The 21,031-nt window shown below is 43.1% G+C and overlaps 1 protein-coding gene across 2 annotated transcripts in view; it reads left to right on the top strand.

Annotated features, from left to right (window-relative positions):
* The first annotated feature begins 2,941 nt into the window (after positions 1–2,941).
* Positions 2,942–21,031, top strand: part of gas7a (growth arrest-specific 7a) — a 37,455-nt gene continuing 19,365 nt past the window's right edge. Inside the window, exons 1-6 of one of the 2 annotated variants that reach the window (XM_029438246.1) lie at positions 2,942–3,285; positions 4,498–4,545; positions 9,608–9,731; positions 12,382–12,459; positions 14,982–15,067; positions 19,008–19,070. In XM_029438246.1, the coding sequence (XP_029294106.1) occupies positions 4,543–4,545; positions 9,608–9,731; positions 12,382–12,459; positions 14,982–15,067; positions 19,008–19,070 (354 nt within the window). In that variant the 5' untranslated portion in view covers positions 2,942–3,285; positions 4,498–4,542. Of the gene's footprint in view, positions 3,286–4,497; positions 4,546–9,607; positions 9,732–12,381; positions 12,460–14,981; positions 15,068–18,619; positions 19,071–21,031 lie in introns of those variants that run through there. The other variant, XM_029438247.1, reaches the window with a different exon arrangement.

Below are 21,031 nucleotides of genomic sequence, written 5' to 3'. Positions count from 1 at the left end.
AATATGTGAAATAATCTCACCCTATTGGTCAATATATTTGTCATGTTATAAGAACATATGTTTTAGGACACATAGTAATTAACTGCATGATATTTCTGCTAAAATTCCTGCTTTTTTTCTGTATATTTTCCATATTCTTTGTGAGTAAATCACATAATTAGCTCTCTTGTATCTCCCTTCTTAGAAATTATAAAAGATCAACATGCCAATTAGAGCTGACATGGAGCTCCAGGTTATTTATACTATCTGTAAGATCTCGTCCACCTTCATGCTGCACGTACGCTGAATATTCCCTTTGATTCCCCCAACATGTTCTCAGGGTCTTACAACTGTTATTGTGGTGGATAAAGCAGCTCGAGGTGATTAGAGTCCGGACACCGACGGGCAGACAACCTTTAAACGTGGATTTGAAGATTATATTCCTTTTAGAGGATTATTGCTGGCAGCTGGTGCGTTAATGAAGGCCGTGAAAGCCTGAGTGGGATACAGTTGTTTTAACAATGAGACTGTGAGAGGCGCTCCAAAGCAAATACAAGTGCATTGTTATTCCCGTGTGAGGTTGTGCCTGATCTGCAGCATTAACCGAGCACAGCTAACATTTCAAGTGAAGCTTGTGTTGGAGGTTATGTAGCTGTAATGTCACAGCAAGGTGAGCTCGGGACAAGAATGTAGCATGCCGTCTGTTAGCAGGTTTTAGGTTTCACTTGGATTGCACAGTTAATATCAGCAAACTCTCTGAACTCATGTGTCACCTCGTTTGTCCTTCGCAAAAATGCTTTTAAAAATCAAGAACAACGAGGAACATATGAACCTTTTAAACCACTTTAAACTTGATCGTGTGTGGACGCTACAACGAGGATTCTTCTGCAGAGAGAGCATGAAGGTCACAGGAAAGTTAAGTCCTCACACTTGGACTTAATATAATATATGTTTAAAAGCACAACGTATAAAAGAGGCACTAAAGGAAGAATTTAAAAGGAAAATTAAATTATATTTCAAATGAATTATAAAGTTATGTGTATAGATGTACTACATATATATATATATATATATATATATATATATATATATACCAACAAATAATACAATATGTGTAATATGAGTGTAGTGCATAGAAAGACTTTGTGAAAGGTAGTGGTATGGTAATAAATAAAACCAGCATAACAGGAAGTGATAGGAAAAATATAAAGTATATACAAAAGTTTTGAAATCCATCCTGAGAGGAACATGAGTTTCTGATTTTCTTGTGATTTCCATCCAACATTTGTTGAGATATTTTGCTCAAAAGCACAAATGTCAACCTCATGGTGGTGCTAGAGAAAAAGTCTGAGGATCACCAAAGTCAGTAGGTTTCCTCCTCTGGGAAACATTAACGTGCAACATTTCAGTTGTTGAGATATTTCAGTCTGGAACAAAGTGGAGGACGTTGACACAGAAAGAAACAAATAAATCTAAATGCACAACACAGGAAAGTTATTGATTATTATTGCTTGCAACACAAAGACCCAAACACAACAAATTGTTTGGACGTTGCCGGTTTTGTGTTTTCCTGATACACCAGACAGGATGACCTTTGACCCTCACCAATCACCATAAATGCTGAACGCTATACATTCTCATATTGAAGATGCATCGAAAGCAGAAAGCGTGAAGATGCTGGAGGGTGTACGAATTATAAAACAGTACTACTGTTGTAGTTTGACACCCTCAGGGGACTTCAGTAGCAAAACAAAGCAGGTAGAATATGAAATAAACGCCCAAATCCTAATGTAGTAATTTATTTTCCATCTAAGAAAAGAGAGATCACGTTTTCTATCAGCATGAGATAAAGTAAATCTTGTATGTGGTTGTTTCCCTCGTCTTCTTTTAGTCGTTTGAAGATGTGAAAGTCATTAATTTTAGATTCCATCCAGGATTTTTTTTGTTTTCCAGCGAGACATCCGACTGCTTTTGATCCAAAATGGAAGAAAATAAATGGAAAGTGTGACAAAAATAACCTAGTTTATTAATTTTGTTGCTCTTTTATTTTGAACAAAGCTGCTCTGTGCAGCGGTGACAGAATGAGGAGTAGAAACACGCCAGAGAGACATAATTCATTTATTAGACTCTTTTATTTTGTGTGGAAAGACTGAGACAACCAGGCATACAAAGGTGAGAGAGAAACATTATAAACAAGTCATCCTTCACAGTTACAGCCTCTCTCGGTTGTGACCTACATTACAGAATCCTTCACATGGAAGACTAATAACAAATTATTAATTTAATAATGACTTCATTATTATTTACGGTCTGAACACGGCAACTTAGTGGCTTCGTCAGGCTCCACAGCCCCCAAAATAATCATAGACAATCTAATAAATATAACAATAAACTAATTAAAAGTTAAGTTTAGTCATAATTCAAGTACTTATAGATTGTAAGGTGATCTAAATTATTTTTTGGTTATGATTTTAATATAGGTTGTCTCACATTCAAAAAAGCAGAACAATAAGTACAACAAATACATTTGGTGACCACTTTAACTAAATCTGGGACTTGCAGATGCAATAGTTTCTCATTTGTGTATTATAACAGTGTTTGAAATGATACACCACATTTTAAGATTTAGCATGTGGCACCTTTGGGATCCGGCAGATGTAACAAAGATAGGGATTATAAGGGCAACAAAAGAGTTGTTGTAGTTGTAGGTCTACTGAGTAATTTAGAAATTAAAATAACCTAATTATTGCCATATCCCGGTGTATATTTTCCTACAATTTAAGGTCAGTGGATCATATAATAGTTTTAAAATGTTATTTTAATTTATTTTTGCTCGCAATGTCAAGTGTGTGGGAAAACCTCAACGCGCATGCCCAAAGCCGTTGGCTCCGCTGCAATCTGATTGGCTGTTTGCCAAATACTGTAATCTCATTGGCTCGTAGTTTGTGAGACGGTTGTTTGAGGAAACATTAAACTGCCGTCGCCTTGAACTGGGGATTATCTTCAACAAAACGCGTTTAAAAGTCTGTCTTTCGAAGAAAAACGTCACAATAAATACCTCGCTGCCCACAAACTGAGGGATGTTGTTATAAAATAACCTTCTGGTAAAAAAAGGAATCTAATTCACCGTGGATTCCGTCTCCGGGACAACATGGCTAACTGCTAGCTTGTCAGAGAAGGCGGCTTTTCTTGTGCTTTCCGTGCTTTATTATTCTTAAAGGATGGCACCTGCTCAGGAAAAGGCTTTCAGGATCTCAAACTTCTTTCTGGGAGGATTACCAAGCATGAAAGCAGCAGAATAACAAGGTACACGTGGGCTAAAAGTAGCTAACGTTACCCAAAGGTACCCAAAGTGACAGCGCAGACGCGGGGATGCGCTCGGATTACATTTACTAAGTGGTGAAATGTGAATATTCTGGTTTTGCATCTGTACAAATGAGTTATTGCTTCACCATTTTACACATAAAAACGCCACTAGACTCCTATATAACACATTTTTATACAACACGTGTATTTATTTACTTATTTAGAATAAGTATATCTTCAGATAGATGACCTTCCTCCATGTTTTATTGTTTTACTTTAAGTGAATGAACACTTTCAGGAATCATAAAAAATATATTTGAATATTCTATACCAACATTGGATTCCTAACATATTTTATACAAAAAATAAAAATGTATTTAGAATAATTACATTTCTCCACATGCACATTACTTGTAATTATAATTAATAATGTAAAAGTTAATTGCATAATAATTGTATTTAAAAATCCATAAAATTATAAAACAAATTTAGATTTTATATTAAAATGTACACAGACAAATGTATTTATCTATTCATAATAAGTACATTTTCAGATTTTAATACCATTTCGGGGAAGTAACAGTTTCCTTTTTGTAATTGCCATACCATGTGGTTACATTTATCCTAAAGCTTTAACCAATTGTGTTTTCATACTTTACATTTTTGCACTTTAATGACTTAGAATAGACTTTTTGTTATTATTTTATTTCCCCCTCTTTGACTGACATAAATAGCTAGCTGTTGTGCACATCTGTAACTCTAATATCTCGCTTATGGTCCCAAAAGGCCGGCAGTGTAATCACAAATGGCTGCATTCTCCTGAGAGAGACAGAGCTCATCTGTTTGAACTGAATATGACCAGACTGTCACTCACTACATACAGAGTCAATGAGATTTAACAGAAGAGAACAAGCAGTGAAGACAGAGACGTCCTTGTTGTGTCCCAGTACGCCACAGCTCCGTCTGACAGTGTCCTCTTTTGTGTTTCTGACACAGAGGGAGAAGCACTAAACATTTCTGCTCCACAAAGACTCATAGAAAATGTCTCTCTGCCAGGCCTTTTTTATTCTTCAACAAGTGGAAAAAAGAACTTGAAAGATATTCAGTGTGTCTCAAATTTCCTCTGAGCTGCTGCAACCCTGCATGCTTTGGATCATTATGGACAGTAATGACATCTAATAATCCCTTCTGTCTTTTCATTCATATTTCCAGTGACTGCTTGACGGACACAGTTCTGCAGCACAACAGCGTAGCAGCATGGTAAGAACTTGTTTTAATTGCTACTTAAAGGAGTTTATATGTCAAGTAGAACAATTATAGCCAATACTCCAAAATACTAGAGTATCCTCTTATATTGTTTTATTATATGTTATATAACAGACATATCAAAGGATGTTTATGATTTTAAACTCTTTTCTGCTTTATATAGTAACTTCTTTACTTCCTACATTGCTCCGGAAGCAAACACAAACACAGTTTGCATTTTGCTTCCAGCTTCTTCAGGTTCATTCATGATTAAAGTTTGATGAGTGAACATGAAGACCCTGGATGTGAAACGGGTTGTTGGCTCCCAAAAATGTTTTTATCTGATGCAGAAATGAAGAACAAGAGATCTGCTGTGCGATGAGATATGAATCCCTAAAACAATTGTGTGCTGCGCTCTTCCAACTCTACTTAAAGTACTTGTACCAAACTGTGGAAATACTTCACTACAATTATACTTCCTGCATTTCTAACCTTAGTTTAGTGAAAGTATAGTCAGCAAAATGTAGTTAAAGTACGTAAAGTAACAGTATTGATTGTGCAGAACACTTTACAGCTTTGTGACATCATCTTCCAGCTGATCCAAGAAGCTTTTTAAAAACTTTATTTATCTGAAGGAGAATCTTCTCATAAAGGAAACTTCATCACAAACATTCATCAACAACACGTCTGGAGAGGTCTGCCTCCTCTTTTAGTCCACTAATTGTTCATTTTTTTGATTCATTGATTTTCATGAATCTTTTGAGCACGTCTCTGGTAAACACAAGATTTAATGTGGTGTGTTTGCATTTTGCAAAACTCAACTAATCTATTGGTCAACACAATCGTGTTAGTTGACTAAGAATTTCTTTATTCTAGGACCTACAGGACAAACTGGACAGGAAGTGCATGAACAACTGGGGGGAGATTGCGTGCGCGTGCATGGCGCGGGGAGATTGCATGCGCGGCGCGGTTTCTATTTAGTTATCCCCTCTCCTTTCTTCCGCTCTGTAGGTGTGTTCGCACGTAGGTGTGTGCGCCAGCTGCGAAGCCCCGCCCTTCGCAAAACGGAGCCGAAGGACAGAATGTGAAATCGCAAAGTAGACAGTACAAACTGAAACGTGCACATAAATTAGATCAATAGCATAAGCGTTTAGTTTATTTAATAAAAGAGACCTGTCAATGTGAAAAGTGAGTTGTGAATAAAAAAAAAATATTATTTCTTTTGAAATTTGAGAAAAAAGAAAAAAAACACCTTGAATTTCAGGCGGGGCGCTGCGCTCCGTTGGTGGGGTGCTGCGCTCCGTTGGTGGGGTGCTGCGCTCCGTTGGTGGGGCGCTGCGCTCCGTTGGTGGGGCGCTGCGCCAAGACAATGGTAGGGGAAACACTGTATTGGATTAGATTGATCTTTTCATATGTTCACCTTTCACCTTAAGCTGGAGCATCTTCTTGCTCACACACTGTGACCATCAAAGTATTACGAACAGTTGGCTGTAAGATTCCAAAGCTTCTCAGGCTCGGTGAAGTCTCTCCTCATTTACATCCTCACCAAAGCTCTCCGTCCCTCCAAGGAACAAAAGCCAATGTGCCAGCAGGCTGAGTAATAAGCTGCTGTATGCTCATTTAGCCTCCGAGAGAATAAAGGCCTCATTGCTGTTTCTATGCCCTCTGCGTTTTCTGTTTTGTTATCAGCATCCTGTGTAGAGTGACTGTACATTCCTCTATCAGCCTTCCTCTTGTTTTTTATAATTGCTGCTGTTTGAAACTCTCAGCAGTTGCCCCGGGACACAGAAGGAAACCATGTGAGAAATTGTGTCGTATCTGAAATGACACAGAAGCGTTTCCTTTTTGATGATTTAAGATGGCGTGTACACTTCACATTCCAGAATAGATTTATGATAATGGAACCTTCTTTTTGTGCGATTAGATGTAATATTTAAAACACATATTTCCTCATGTTTTCTGGCTCCACCATATAGTGCCGCCTGTCCCACCTAATTGCTTTTCTACAGTATAAAAACAACCTGTTTTCTTCCTCTTGTATGAATTGGACCTCTGTGAACTGTTAGGAAGTATAACTCTGTGAATAAGGTGCAGACATGTAAACATCAGCTCTTCTCCTGCACCACCATAAGAAGCTTAATGTTCATTCATCTCATTTTGCAGGTAGAAAGAGGATCTCAATGCTTTCTTTCTTTCCCTGTCAGCCCTCGTGTGAGGCTCAGTAAAGCAGCGTCCTCCCTCCTGACACATGCTGTCTTCTTAGTTTCTTCCTCTTCAGAGAGAAGTGAGCTAACTGGAGTGGAGATCCTGCTTTCAGGGTTGCATTCAGAGCAGGACCCCAGAGGATTGTGGGATTTGACTGATATTTTACAGATCTGTGTGTTTTTCTCTCCATAGAAGCTCAGGTACCATCCGGCTGCACTTCTTGTAAGCCAGAGGACGTGTGAGATCTCCGGATAAGAATTTATCTTTAAACCTTTTCATTCTGTCACAATGTGGGAAATCTTTGATTTTTTCTTGCAAGCGAGAAAAACAAATGTAGTTATGGAAACTTTATATTAGGGGTCACCGACCTTTGTGATACTGAGACTTAAGGTGCTGAATAATACGCAGGGCTACTTGTTTGATAGAAACTTCCTGAGTAACATAGTTGCACGGTTCACCTTTAATGATAATATGATCATTAATAATAATAATCATAATAAATATTCACAGTCTGATCACATGTTAATGTTAATTATTGTTTATTATAGGACACGCAGATATATTTAAACATTATTTATTTATGTTCTTAATCTATTTCAACATTTGAAAGTCAGAGTTATCACATATCGGATATTTATTGACAGTTTTGTATGAATGAGCACATTTGTAGAATTTTGTTCAAAATCACAGCAGTTATATTTTAGTACAAACTATCACTTCTGTAAAAACATTGAGTTCCCCTTGATGGCACATCTTACATCTCGATGTGACAGTTAATGATTTCTTAAAGACTGTATAATATAACATATATAATACAAATGAAGAACAATTAGACAAAACTAAAATAGCAAAATAATAAAACGATACCAAATATGACAAAAAAAAGAAAGTTCAATAATTCGACAAAGCAGGAGATCATGCTTCAGGCTGAGCATGAGAACGAATCATTCATAGATTGTAGAAAGTCGAACATGTCGGTGCTGCATTAAGTTCTAAAACACGATTATAGAGGTGTTATTATGGACGTAGAACAGCTGGTGTAATACGAAGACAGGGCAGTTTAGAATAAGTATAAAGATTATATGGAAGGAATATTTAGAGATGCATCACACAGAGGATTTACACATGAAGACTTTCTGCAGCACATGTGGGCTGTATGTGATGCAGTACAGCCGGCTCTGCAGAGCGCTGTGTTAACATCCTCGCTACACGTGTGAAGTTTATGTTCCAGCATATTGGTTTGTGCATCCGGTTTGCAACACTGCCACTGCTCATCATCACACAGATCATCCCTGATGATGTGACCCAAATATCTTACTTTGTTCACCAAATTTAGCGCTGGCTCTGCCATAAAAAAACAAAGCAACACTTTGAAGGGTGCAGATATGCTCTTACCGTCTAGCTTGCATGGTTTGATGTGAATACCAGAACGTCTGATAAGAAGCCTGCCAGCATCTTTCTAATGCAACACATGCTGTAAATGAAGGTTCATTCTTACAGTATATGTTTTGCATTTATTTCCCAATTATGGTGTGGATCATAAAATAAGATGTGATGACCTGACAGTATATGGGTCACTGTGAGGAGAGGATGTCACTTATCTTTCCTGTGCAGCAAACGTCCCCTCGGCTGCTAAAATACCGCAGCTGAAGCTATCTGCAAACTTAAATCAGAAGAGTCCCTTTAATGTTGCACATCAATCGGCTTTATCCTCCCACTCTGCCCTGTTGCCGATGCGAGCAATAGAACATGAAATGACTCCTTATCATTCGGCTAATAATCTCCCCATTTATATATCTGTCCGATTCCATCAGCCGGCTCCCCTGAGATGCCCGATTGGAGTGTTGCGTCCTGAAGTTCAGCAGACGGATCTGAGCTTTGCACCGCTGCGTCTGAATATGAACAGCCAGACGGCGATCGCTGCAGATTAAAAGCTGTCTCCTTGTGAAGCACGCTGCAGTCATTTCTGGCCCAGTATGCAGCGTGTGCATCCTCGCTGCTGGAGGCTGCTGATAACATGCAGCATTTATCATTATTTATCCATTTGGTAGATCATATTTCACCATATGAATAACACCATTATTTAGAGAAATGCTGAAAAGCAAAATGGGGATTTGATGATGATGATATCACGGTTTGCAGAGGCTGCCATGACTCCTGTATATGCAAGCTTGTGGAAATACATAAACTTTAATGACGTAGCAGCGTCACATTATAGACTTTCTTACTCAATGTTCTCGTACGCAGGATAAATGAAACTATCCATTCCCCCCGCCCTGAGGCTCCTCAATACTTATGTTCACATTATTCAGCAAATGCGCTTCAACAATGTCCAGGATTGATCAAATTACTTGGAACAGATTGTGCTTCCTGTAGCTTCCAGGGAAACGGCAGCAGTTTGTAACTTGATGGAGATTTAAGATCTCCTCAACACGAACACACAAACAGCCAGTTTGTGTGTTCGTGTTTGTGTAGATTCTAAAGCCCAGTTTAAATCATGAATGATGATATTTTACGGGAAGGAAACGTGATTTGTTTATGTTGAAGTTCTTTATTGTCGCATGCAGAATAATGAAGCAGTTGTTGGGAATAATAGTCTGAGAGGCTTCCTCCAACAATGCTCATATATATGTTTAAAAAAACGTAAGTAAGGTAACTTCAAATAGAATCAAAGACTTGAAATAGTACAGCGAATAAAATATATATACATATATATATGTGTGTGTGTGTATGTACTAAGATGTGAATATTTATTTAGTAAACGGTAAGCCTGTGGAGCCAGGGCAGTAGAATATGTATGTACAGTACTTTAAGTATAAGTATGGCAGTAGTATCATGCAGTAGGCAGTAATAAATGTTTGTTTTCTGACAGAAACCAGCGCTGGTGAGCTCTGCTGCTCCCAGAGAGGAGCCTGACATCCGGCCTCTCCCCCCAGGATGGAGGAGCTACATATCCCCCGAGGGACTCTGGTACTACGTCAACAGCTGCAGTAAAGGTGAGCGCCACGCCTGCAAACATGGAGCAGCCTCAGACTCATTGTTATTCGCTAAGTTTAGTTTCGCAGCATGGGGATGATGATCTAATGATGGTTAATGTCAGCTGTTGTCACTGATGGAGCTCTAATGAGCAAGAATCAATATATGTGTTTTCTTTATAGCAAACCTGATTGAGAGACTCTTGATGTAAAGTGATGTTCATCAGAATCTAATGTCTACAAGCATCTCAAAAAGGCCTTAAAGTGAAAAGAAAAAGTGTTTGTGTTGTAAATAGCACTTTATAATCAGGCGCTCTGTAAACATGTCAACAATATTAAAGGTTTCCGATGACAGTCATGTTCCCCAGAGGACGGTTCCCTCTGGTCCCCTAACAGAGCATCACCTCCTCTTGTTTTACTTTGCTTATCGTGTCATTCAGCTCTCGCTGCCTTAACACTGCGAACCACGAGGACTCATTATCATTCCTCCCCATCATCGAGACTCTGCAGTCTATTCATGTGGACCATTCGATCCACTTTAATGTGATTATCTTAAACGTGTTGCACAGCCAGTATCTCAGCAGTGACATCTGTGGATCCAGAGCTGGACGGATATTTGTCCTCTGCTCTAATACGCCGCTAACAGGAGACTGAAGAGTTACATTAATACAGAGGCTGGAAGGCAGGCGACCTTTCACAATCGTGTGTGTGTGTGTGTGTGTGTGTGTGTGTGTGTGTGTGTGTGTGTGTGTGTGTGTGTGTGTGTGTGTGTGTGTGTGTGTGTGTGTGTGTGTGTGTGTGTGTGTGTGTGTGTGTGTGTGTGTGTGTGTGTGTGTGTGTGTGTGTGTGTGTGTGTGTGCGCGTGTGTTGTTGTTGTTTACACCTCACTTGGGAATGAATCCTGGGGGATAGAGCAGACTCCCACGGGACTGATGAAAGGCTGCATCAACAACATCTCTGGCAGTGATTGCACTTTGGCTCCCAACACACACACACACACTCTGAGCAGCAGGAAAAAGACAAAAAGCTATTTTTATATTCAGCAGCCATATGCTGCAGCGTCACTTGTGGTTTTGTTAGTTTGTTGTTGCTTGGTGTCGGACTGTGGAGCATCAGAAAGCAGAGACAGTGTGTGTTGAAAGCTGCTTAATAGAGGAGGTGCACAAATGAGGATCAGTTGAAATCCTTCCACTTAATCCCTCTGGTGTTGTAAATATGAAAGTGGGATTTGAAACGATGTGAGAGAATTGCAAAGAGGGAACTGAGGCTTAAAAAATGTGATTGTGTTTGAAGACATTTCTTATAATTTGGCGGCTATAAGAAGCAATTACTATAATCGAAAAGAGAAACTAATTACAATCAGCGATAAGATGAGATAAGCCTTTGTTGATCTACTGAAGGGAAATGAGGTTGTTGCTGCAACATGATGTAATGTAGTAATGTGTAGTGTAGTACAGCATATCAAGTATAATATATAGTAATATAATATATATAGTAATATAATATATATAAAGTAAGCATGTTTAAGATCCAACAAAAGAAAAGAGTGAGATTAATGATTAATTAATTAAAATATGCACATTCTAGTTACAAATGTCCAACATGAGTCTCGACTTTAAGCTTTCTACACACACACACACACACACACACACACACACACACACACACACACACACACACACACACACACACACACACACACACACGAGTTTGCTTGAATGCACTTCAGGGTCCCCAGAGTAACACCAACTCACCACAGCTGTTACAGCGTGAAGGACTTCCTGCTCTGCTAAGTGAAATGATTCCTGAGAACTTTGTGTGGTAAATGTCTAAAATACAGGAAGAAAGCTCGAAATCATCCATAAAGTTTTGTTTTTTTAAACCCAAAAGGTTCATTTATACAAAGAATAATGAGACTCTTCCTGCTTTATTTAAGTTCACCTGCCAACACGGTTAAACACTTTTAGTTTTTACTTTTACTGAATGATATTTAAATGGTTTAAGGATTTTGTTCATTTGTAATTGGACTGAGAAGAAGAACACAACAAGCCATTGTTCATTGCTCCAGGAGTTTGTGGGTGCATGTTCATGACTCCAACTGAAAGGTTCAAGGGTCATTCACATCAGAAAGATCTCGTGGAGCAGAAGGAACTTTAGATTTTACGTTTTGACCTGAGAATACAACTTCTCATAGAGCGTCCAAAGCAGAAAGTGTTGTTCCCTGAGGAACATGAATGAGCTCAGTACACTTCACAACATTCTACTCACCAAATATTAATATGCATTTATTCAGTGGGTTTTTTATGACTCTGTACTACGGCCAAATAACTCGTAGGGAACCACAACGCTTCACTTTGCATCGAGTGGATCAACCTCATCACCGACAGTTCAGGAAAACAACAAAGCACATCCCCAAAGCCTTTCGCAATCAGAGCACAACTTTGTTATTAGGTCTGAAAAAGGTGAAACTGGTGTCGCAGTATGTGCAGAACATACTGTCACGATGAGAAGATCAATCGGGTAGCTCTGCACATGATGTGCTGCGGTCATCAATATTAATATGAAGCTGTGTCGTCCTCTGGAGAGCAATATAAATGCTCAGACTTGGCTGGTGTTCTGGGCTACATTTATTTTTTCCAGCTGTCATCCTTCCTGTTGTTTGTCGTTCCAGAAACAACATGGCGACGTCCCTCCTTGTCAGCTGAGGCCCCACAGAGAGCGCTGGCACGACACACCTCCTCACCATATGGTAAATCTGAGCCTTTATGTTCTCAGCCATCCGTTTCTACACTGTAGAAAAGTAAACAGCACAAGAAGAAGTAGAAGAAATGGAGGTTTAAGGATGACTGATGATGATTATAATATCTGCATTCATTGCATGAACTGCTCTCTCCGTGAAGATTGTTTCCATTTGGAGCCACAGGTTATCATTTTTCCACATTATTCCTCAGACACATTAAGCTTCTTGGCGATCCGTCATCAACCGTAGTAATCTGCTTATTATCCTAAAACCAGATTCCTTCAGCTGAGCAGTTTTACTGACACAATACAATTCATCACACTGTATTTCCAAGAGACTTGGTAACATTTTCCCAAAAGGTTTTTACAAATCCCTTGTAATACATTTCTCTGCCGTGTCCCACATTATCGTGAACCTCACTGTAAGAGATCCTACATTCTCTTAATGACTGGCTTATTATGTTCCTTCGCTGCCAGCATCCTCACTAACGACATCTTAGCAGATAGCAGATGGTTTTCTTCTGTCTGCTGGCATGTGGCCCAAACACACTTAGAGGAAAACGAGTCAGCTGCAGGGAGTTTGTCAGCATTCAACCAGACAAGTGTGATCCTCCTCAGAGAGAAAGAAGTTTAGTGAAGTCCAAGTTCAGATGTGAGCCGCCCGGACGTCTGCTCTCACCTCTGGACAGGAAACTGGGCCAGAGACAGAAATAGTGAAGCAGATGAGATACGACTGTCTGAAGACGCATCACAGGCGTCAACGTACGGACACATGCACACACACTCAAAGTAACACTTATCAAATGTCCTTTATATTTACGTTTGAAGCTTCTATTGAGGTTTTTGTATTTGAAAAATGATATTCTTTCAATATTGTTAGATTGCTGTCAACAGATATGGATTCAAGCAGAATATTTGGTCATTTTAATAGTTTTAGTTTTGGACGGAAACATAATTCTGAAACAATCTGTTTCACTGAGGAATAACTTCTTTAACTTCTGCTTCACTTCATTACAAAACAACTGCCACCACCTGCATACAGTGAAGAGGACTGAACATATACAATACATTACATTTAAAGTACACGTGTTACCAGACAAAATGTCTTCAGGATCATTCAGGACTCGTTGAGGTAGAAAGTTATTCCTGCTCAGCATTGTGGGAAACGCACTAAAGTTATCTGAGAAGTGACATTAAGTTCAGAGCCGCAGCCAGAAGGAGATTCAGTCAGTTCAGCATAAAGACAGGAAGCAGTTATCCCCTCACACCCAAAACTCCCCGTTCAATATGTTTGTTTAATATTTTAAGAAAATGTGTACGCAGACGACCAATATGTGGCTTAACCCTGTAACTCAAATCAAATTCATTTATATAACCCAATATCACAAATGATACATTTGTCTGTGTGCTCTCACAGTTTATAATGTTACTCTTTGATGCATCACTATAAATAATATCTCAATCTGTTAAAATGTTGAGTTTAGACCAGAATTTAATAAATGATTTCTGGTTGCAATACATCAAACTATCTGCAGTATTTGAGGAGTTGTTATTTTATTATCTGTTACTTGTTGAACATCCGATGCCTTCAGGCATTATGCTAAGCTAGTAGCCACTTTCTGTTTCCAGCTCCGCACTTAATGCACACAGAGAGTGGCATCGAGTTCTCATCGAAGGCTCGGGGGGGGCGCGGAGCGTTTTAGTAATTAGAATATTTACACATGTTGAAATATTTATTTATTTAGTTTTGGGCCACAAGCCAGACAGACAGACTTCTCTCTGAAGGCTTCATACGGGAAACATCACGTCTGTGTCTGATGGATCGCTGCTCTCTTTTCTGCAAATGTGACTTAATATTATTCATATCGGCACGTGTCTGTTGTATATTTACTGTAACAGAGGTCAACAAAGGTCGTAGATTTCTCTGTCATTTAGGTAGAATGATCGGGATTTTTATTCTTGGAGTCGACCTGGTTTTTCCGGTCCTGCTCCGACCAGCGTCCATGGATGTGTGGCCTCGGGGTCACACAATACACACACACACTCACGTGTTTACCTTCGGCTGGAGATGGGACGATTTGATACGCAGCGAGCAGACAGCTCGAGAACCTTTAAGGGCCTCGAGGATGAAACCAGGGACGTTACTTGAGCTGTGAACCCCACGGGTGAAGGGATGTGGGGGGAGAACATTCACTGTAGAAACCAGAAATAAGAATCATTCGCAGACGAGAGGAGTCAACAAATCCCCTTCTTGGCCTTAATTTGCCTGTAAATGAAATGCAATAGTCTTTATTTTGCTGTGAGGGAGAACAGATCAGTGCTCTGAGAATGCAAACCACAGCTTGGACAAACCAATATCAGGATGTCACACATCGAACTCTCAGTACAATGTGACCTTTCGCTGTAATTGCCTCTCAAATGGTCAATTCCTCACTTCTCAGATGCTCAGTTAGGTGAAGTTATTGCACAAAATCAAGACTCCAGCTGTCACGTCCATCACTAATGTGTGTTTGTAATCCGTTTTGTCTTCAGCCAACGGAAGCCACAGTGGTACAAAGACCAGTCCGCCCCCAGAGGCCGCTGATGTTGCTCTGAGGAAACCCTCCATCAACAAACAGGTGAGCAACAAAACCAACGTTGACAGTGGGATTAAAAAGGGAAACAAACCGTGGTCTCCCTGTGAAAGGTTTGGTTGATCCATCCACCTCGACCTCCTGCGGGTTTTGTTGTTCTACGTCACCGGACTTCCTCCTTTCCTTCAGAATTACTGCGGCCGTTCGACGTGTCGTCACTCAGGACTGGTTGAATCCACTGATGCTGTCGTTCTCGTATTTGTGTTGTTTAACTCGTCTGTTGATGAAGCGGTTTCCTTTTATAGTTTAAGGTTCTGCAGGTTCTGATTTTGTAGATGGACAGAAAGTGAAGCTCCACAACTTTGATAATCTAGTAGTCGTGTAAGTCATATGCTGGAGCTGGACATTCCCGCGTTCCCAGAGGGTTGGACAACATGTTCAAATGTGTCCAATTGCCAAACCCTAGTTTCTAGCCTCTTAAATTGAAAGACTTGCTACTTTTCTCTGTTTTAAATGGTAGTAAATAGAATATCTGCGGGATATAAAATGTTGGTTACCTTGGACTTGGTAGTGATGTTTCACAATAACACTCTCAGCGATCATTTGAAAGAGTAATTGATAGTTTAAGCAGTTTGCTGTTCACTTTCACAATCAGTGCAGGAACATCCACTCTCGTTCTCTCGTGTGAGCTTTGCTTTCACAATCTGATGTCAGTGTTTCCATGATGTAAAGCTCTGACAGCAGAGCCGCTCCTGCAGCTCCAATGAACTCGGGCCAACATTGATTACATGCCAATCCACGTGACTAATTACGAGTCATGTGAGGGCATACCGTGTCATGATCGCACAGGAGTGTCGATGGACAGACAGCCGGTGCCATATGGGCGGCTGAGATTTGGACTCCACTTGTCAAGAGTTTGTCAGTTTTGGAAAGGAGTCCAGCCAAGACGGTTGAAGCTCACGCCGGGAGCCCTGGGGCCACGGATCACTACACCTGGACTGGGATTGTGTTGGTCAGAGCTGCCCGCCGCCGCCGCCATGTTCTGTGCAGCGAAGGTGAGAACGTGGTTCATGTGCCCGTTCGTGAATGTGATGGTGTTGTTGGAGCAGCGCAGGTGGATGTTGTGAGAAGGTGTGAGGGGGTGCAGAGATCACGTGTGCCGTCGTAGCCGCTCCGCTCCGCACGCAGCTTGTGTTTGATGCCTCGGGTGAAGCGCTGTCATATGAGAGAGAGAACTGCCGCCGTCTTGCACGCACATACTTACTGTAGACATGAGCGTTGAGAACACATAAACACATATATCTCTATTTCTGTTCAATATTTGACACTGAATTTGCCTCGTCAGCAGACTTTAATAACCCCTTCGATCTTAAACACATCTCATCCAAATACACATCAGAGAGGCTGCATCTCACTGGCTTGCCTGGTTTCCCCTCCTGCTCGGAGAGAGAGAGAGAGAGAGAGGGAGAGGGGAGAGAGAGAGAGAGAGAGAGAAGAGAGAGGGGATAGAGAGAGGGAGAGGAGGAGAGAGAGAGAGAGAGAGAGAAGAGGAGGAGGAGGAGAGGAGAAGGATCATCGCATTCTCGGTAGACGAGTCGCTCTCTAGATTCTCTTAGCGCGATTCTCTCTCTCGGTCTCTCTCTATCTATGGCGATCGGGTCTAGCGATAGGTCGCTGCAGGGGTAGCGGGCTAGGGGAGAGCGAAGGGAGCGAGAGGGCGAGCGGAGAGCGCGAGAGAGAGCAGCGGAGGGAGCTGAGCGAGAGAGGAGCGAGAGAGGGAGAGGAGACCGAGAGAGGAGCGCGCGAGCGCCCGCGAGCGGCGAGGAGCGCGCGCGCGGGCGCGCGCGCGCGCTGCGCGCAGCGGGCGCGCGCGCGAGCGCGAGAGAGGCTAGCGAGGAGAGAGAAGAGGATCGAGAGGGAGAGGGAGGAGAGAGAGAGGAGATAGCGATGGAGGAGAGAGAGATGAGAGAGAGAGAGAGAGAGAGGACGAGCCGCGCGAGGCGCGAGAGAGCCGCGTAGGGTCCGCGGTCTCGCTGATGGCGAGCGGCGCGCGAGCGCGCGAGGCGAGCGCTAAAGGCGGCGCGCGCTTGAGGAGCGCGCTCGAGGGAGCGCGCGAGAGCGGCGAGAGAGATGCGATGGCTCAGCGAGCGGAGGCGCGCGAGGACGAGGCGAGGCGCGCGAGCGAGAGCGCGCGAGGCGCGCGAGGAGCGGAGGATGAGCGCGGATGCGCGCCGCGAGGAAGAGCGCCGCGCGAGGCAGAGAGAGAGAGAGGAGCGACGCGACGGGAGCGAGAGAGAGGAGCGGAGATAGGCGAGCGGCGCGGTAGTAGAGAGAGGAGAGAAGGAGTCGCTAGGAGAGAGGAGAGCGGGAGGCGAGGGAGCGAGAGGAGAGAGAGGGGCTCGAGAGCGCGGAGGCGCGCGCGAGGGCGCGAGCGAGCGAGGTATCTCTCGATGGCGCTCTCGATCGCGGAGCGAGGAGGAGCGCGGACGATTCGCGCTCGAGGTCGCCCTCGTCGGCTCTAGTCGCGCTCGCTCTGGATCGAGCGGAGAGCGAGCTCGCGAGCGCGAGGCGAGAGCCGAGCGACGCGAGAGAGGACGCGAGCGAGAGAGAGCCGGAGGCGCGAGGAGCCGAGAGAAGAGGGAGAGAGAGAGAAGAGGAGAGAGGGCGAAAGAGCGCGAGCGCGGGCTGAGCGCGAGACAACGGCACGACCGCGAGGGGAGGTCGGCGCGAGAGAGAGGAGGCGAGCGAGAGAGGAAGAGAGAGAGGAGCGAGAGAGGAGATGGGGAGAGAGAGAAGAGAGAGGAGAGGGCGAGAGGCGCTGGAAAGAAGGGAGAGAGAGGAGAGAGGCGAAAAAGAAGAAAGAAACCACTAGGGAGGGAGAACACAGAGAGAGCGACTGGAGAGAGGAGAGCGGAGCGAGGGAGCCCCGAGGGCGATCTAGTCGATCTCTCGAAAAAAGTAACACGGCACAAGACAGAGCCTCGAAAAGAGGGAAGAGGAGAGAAAGACCTCGACCTATCTCTCTAGGAGAAAGAGCGAGAGAGAGAAGAAAGCAAGCGCCTCTCTATCTCCCACATCTCTCATTCTTCTCTCTCCCCCCTCCATCCTCTGTCTCTCGCTCTCTCTTCTCTCTCTCTCCCCCCCTCCCTCCCTCTCTGTCTCCCTCTCTCTCTCTTCTCTCGGTCTCCCTCTCTCTCTCTCTTCTCTCTCTCTCCCCCCTCCCTCCCTCCTCCAGTTTCCCTCCCAATCGTAATTAGTCATTTACAGATCATCATTCAGCCATTTCCATCAAACCATCCCCCACCTCCACTTCTGCTGCCTCCTCCCACACTATCTGCCTCTCTGGAGAGGGAGGTTGTAACAGGGATCATGTAAATAAATCCCCTCCTCTTCCTCGTCTTCCTCTTCTTACTATTTCTTCCTTTATGCTTGTTTTTTTCTCCACATCCTCACATTTTACGCTCCAGCATCTCCATCCATGAGCTGGCTCAGTGGTCTCTCTCTCTCTCTCTCTGGGTCTCTCTCTCTCTCTCTCTCTCTCTCTCTCTTCTCTGCATGGACATCGTTGGGTGAGGGGTGGAGGTGAGGCTAGGTGGGGGTGGGGATGGAGGGTACACAGAGCCCCCTCGCAGGCAGCATCCATCTCCTCGCAGCCCTCAACCTTTAAAACTCTTGTGACAGCAGCTTAACCGGAGGCTACACTTCGTCACGCTGCCACAGCCTCCTCAGAATCCCCCTCCTCACCCCTTACGCTACCTTCCCAACGCTACACCTCCCCCCCCCCCCTTTTTGCAACACGACTCCTCTCCACTCACTCTGTAGCTTGTGAGACTGAAGGCAGCCTCGGTGCGTGGAGGGAAAGAGAGAGAGGAGAGAGTGAGGCTTTCCCAGAATAGAGAAGCAGCAGGAGGTGAGAGGGATGATGATGGAAGCCAGCTTTGACACTGAGGAGAGTTTTGACGATCCCTCCTGTCTCGCCCCGCAGCCCCCCGGCTCTGTTTCGCCGGCCAAGAGGCAGATCAAGGAGGTCAAGGAGACCAAGATCACGGTGAGTACCCAGGAGCTCCGTAATGTAACTCTTCTTCTTCATCCTCCTCTGCTTTCTCTCCATCTCCATCCTCTTTCAGTCTCCTCGTGTGGTGGAAATAAGTTCATCTTTTTACTATCATCTGTTGACATCGTCTTCAAGCTCAAATCATAATGCATTATGGGTTCTCAGTGAGTAACATGGGGTTCCCTGCATATTGGATACCACATTAGTCTGAATGAAGAAGCTAACCCTAACCCTCGCTGACTGACTGTCCTCGATCCATAATATTGATTTATTGCCCGTCAGCGATGAATTAATGTTCAGAACAGAAATGTGTTTCTCTGCTTTGCAGTTTTCTCCACATGTTAAGTGAAAAGTATGAAGCCGATCTGTAGACCGCTGTTGGTATTTTTAGAATGGGTATACATCTTGAGTGTGTTTGTCATCGAGGTGTTTCTCAGTGTGATGCTGAATCTCCCCTCAAAGGGCTCCACAGTAATCTGCAGGGCAGTGCAGGTCACACAAGATCTGTGAAGTGAACACTTTGTGCCCTGGACTGTGAGGAACTCCCCCTTTTGCTTATAGTAGTATTGGGGCTGTAAAGTCATGTGTCTGAGGCTTAATACAGAACATAACAGAATCTTAAGATGCCCAGGCAGTAGCTGTGGTTATGTAAGCTTTTATAATGACTGTGGGAGGGGGGGGGGGGGGAGACGGACACACAAGAGGTGTTTTTGTGTCTCGCAGGGTCTGATTTTGCGCTCGGTGGGCTCGCTGACCTGCTGCAGCCACGGGAGCCGTCAGTCTGGCTTTTGTGAAAAACCCACCAGACCTGCGTGAGATGCAGCAAGTCCAGTTTCCATGGTGACAAAAGCAATAGCACTGATTAATGGGTGTTGAAATGGAAAACACTGGTGAGGGAGAAGAGGGGGGGGCATTCAGAGACTCGCTGGAGACGTTTCTGTTTGAAAACATATTATTTTCTTCCTCTCTTTGCAGGTCAAAGATCTGTTGTTGACTCCTCATGAGGGTCCACTCAGCTGTCATTCATTCTTTCAATTCAACCTTTATTACCAGCGACACTCATTTACAATCAAACTGTTACAAAGACAAAAGCAAAAACCGCAACAAAGAGGAACAGAGAAGGCAACATTTCATTAATAAATTCATTTATTGAAATGTAAAATATGATCAAATTTCTAAAAGTGAATTGATTTTAAGGAGGAGCTGTCTTTTGTGCACTAAAATAAAACATTAATATTTTTAAAATGTCATGTAGAGCTTCGGCACGAGAACATTGTTTTTAGTAATTCAACACATGTTCATATCTTAGATGGTTCACAATAAACAGGATTACAGAGAAGAGAAAGGGAGAAGATCTCCAGTGCAGCGGTTTAATATTTAATGTTTCTGCTGCGGCTGATGAAGATGAGATAAATAAAAAAACACATTTGATAATGATTGAAATGCTGCTTGGATGACGTCAGTCCAAAAAGGTGTCTTTTTGTTCGCCAAGGTGCACCTCGCGTTACACAACCCTCCACAGTTGTCATGGAGACGCACACATCCATGAGTGGATCCTCGCAGGACGCCGAGGCATCAGACCCGGAGCTTCAGTCACCTTGTTGTCACCTTCAGAGCGCGTGACCAATCAGAGCAAATGCATTTGAATGTTTTTTCCAGCTATTTAAACATTCATTCACGTGCGGGTTGACTTGTTGCTATGCTACGTACGCTTCAACACTCGGGGGGGCAGCAGCGCTTTAAGGGTGTCCACTGGGCTCGTTGGCGTAACTTGGACGAGGCTTGTTGATTGGTCATTGAAGAAAAGAGGAACGGAGGCAGAATACTGTGTGTCTGTGTGTGTGTGTGTGTGTGTGTGTGTGTGTGTGGTGGTCTTTTACAGCTAAAGTAATGTGTCTCTTAGCAACAGCAGCTTCCTACAGTCACATTTGCTGAAATATTCTGCTCAGAAATAA

This window comes from Cottoperca gobio, chromosome 8, assembly GCF_900634415.1.
Source record: "Cottoperca gobio chromosome 8, fCotGob3.1, whole genome shotgun sequence".
In the NCBI taxonomy this organism is placed as follows: domain Eukaryota; kingdom Metazoa; phylum Chordata; class Actinopteri; order Perciformes; family Bovichtidae; genus Cottoperca; species Cottoperca gobio.
The sequence above is the reverse complement of the archived record's forward strand: the minus strand, read 5'-3'. Positions and strand labels throughout refer to the sequence as shown.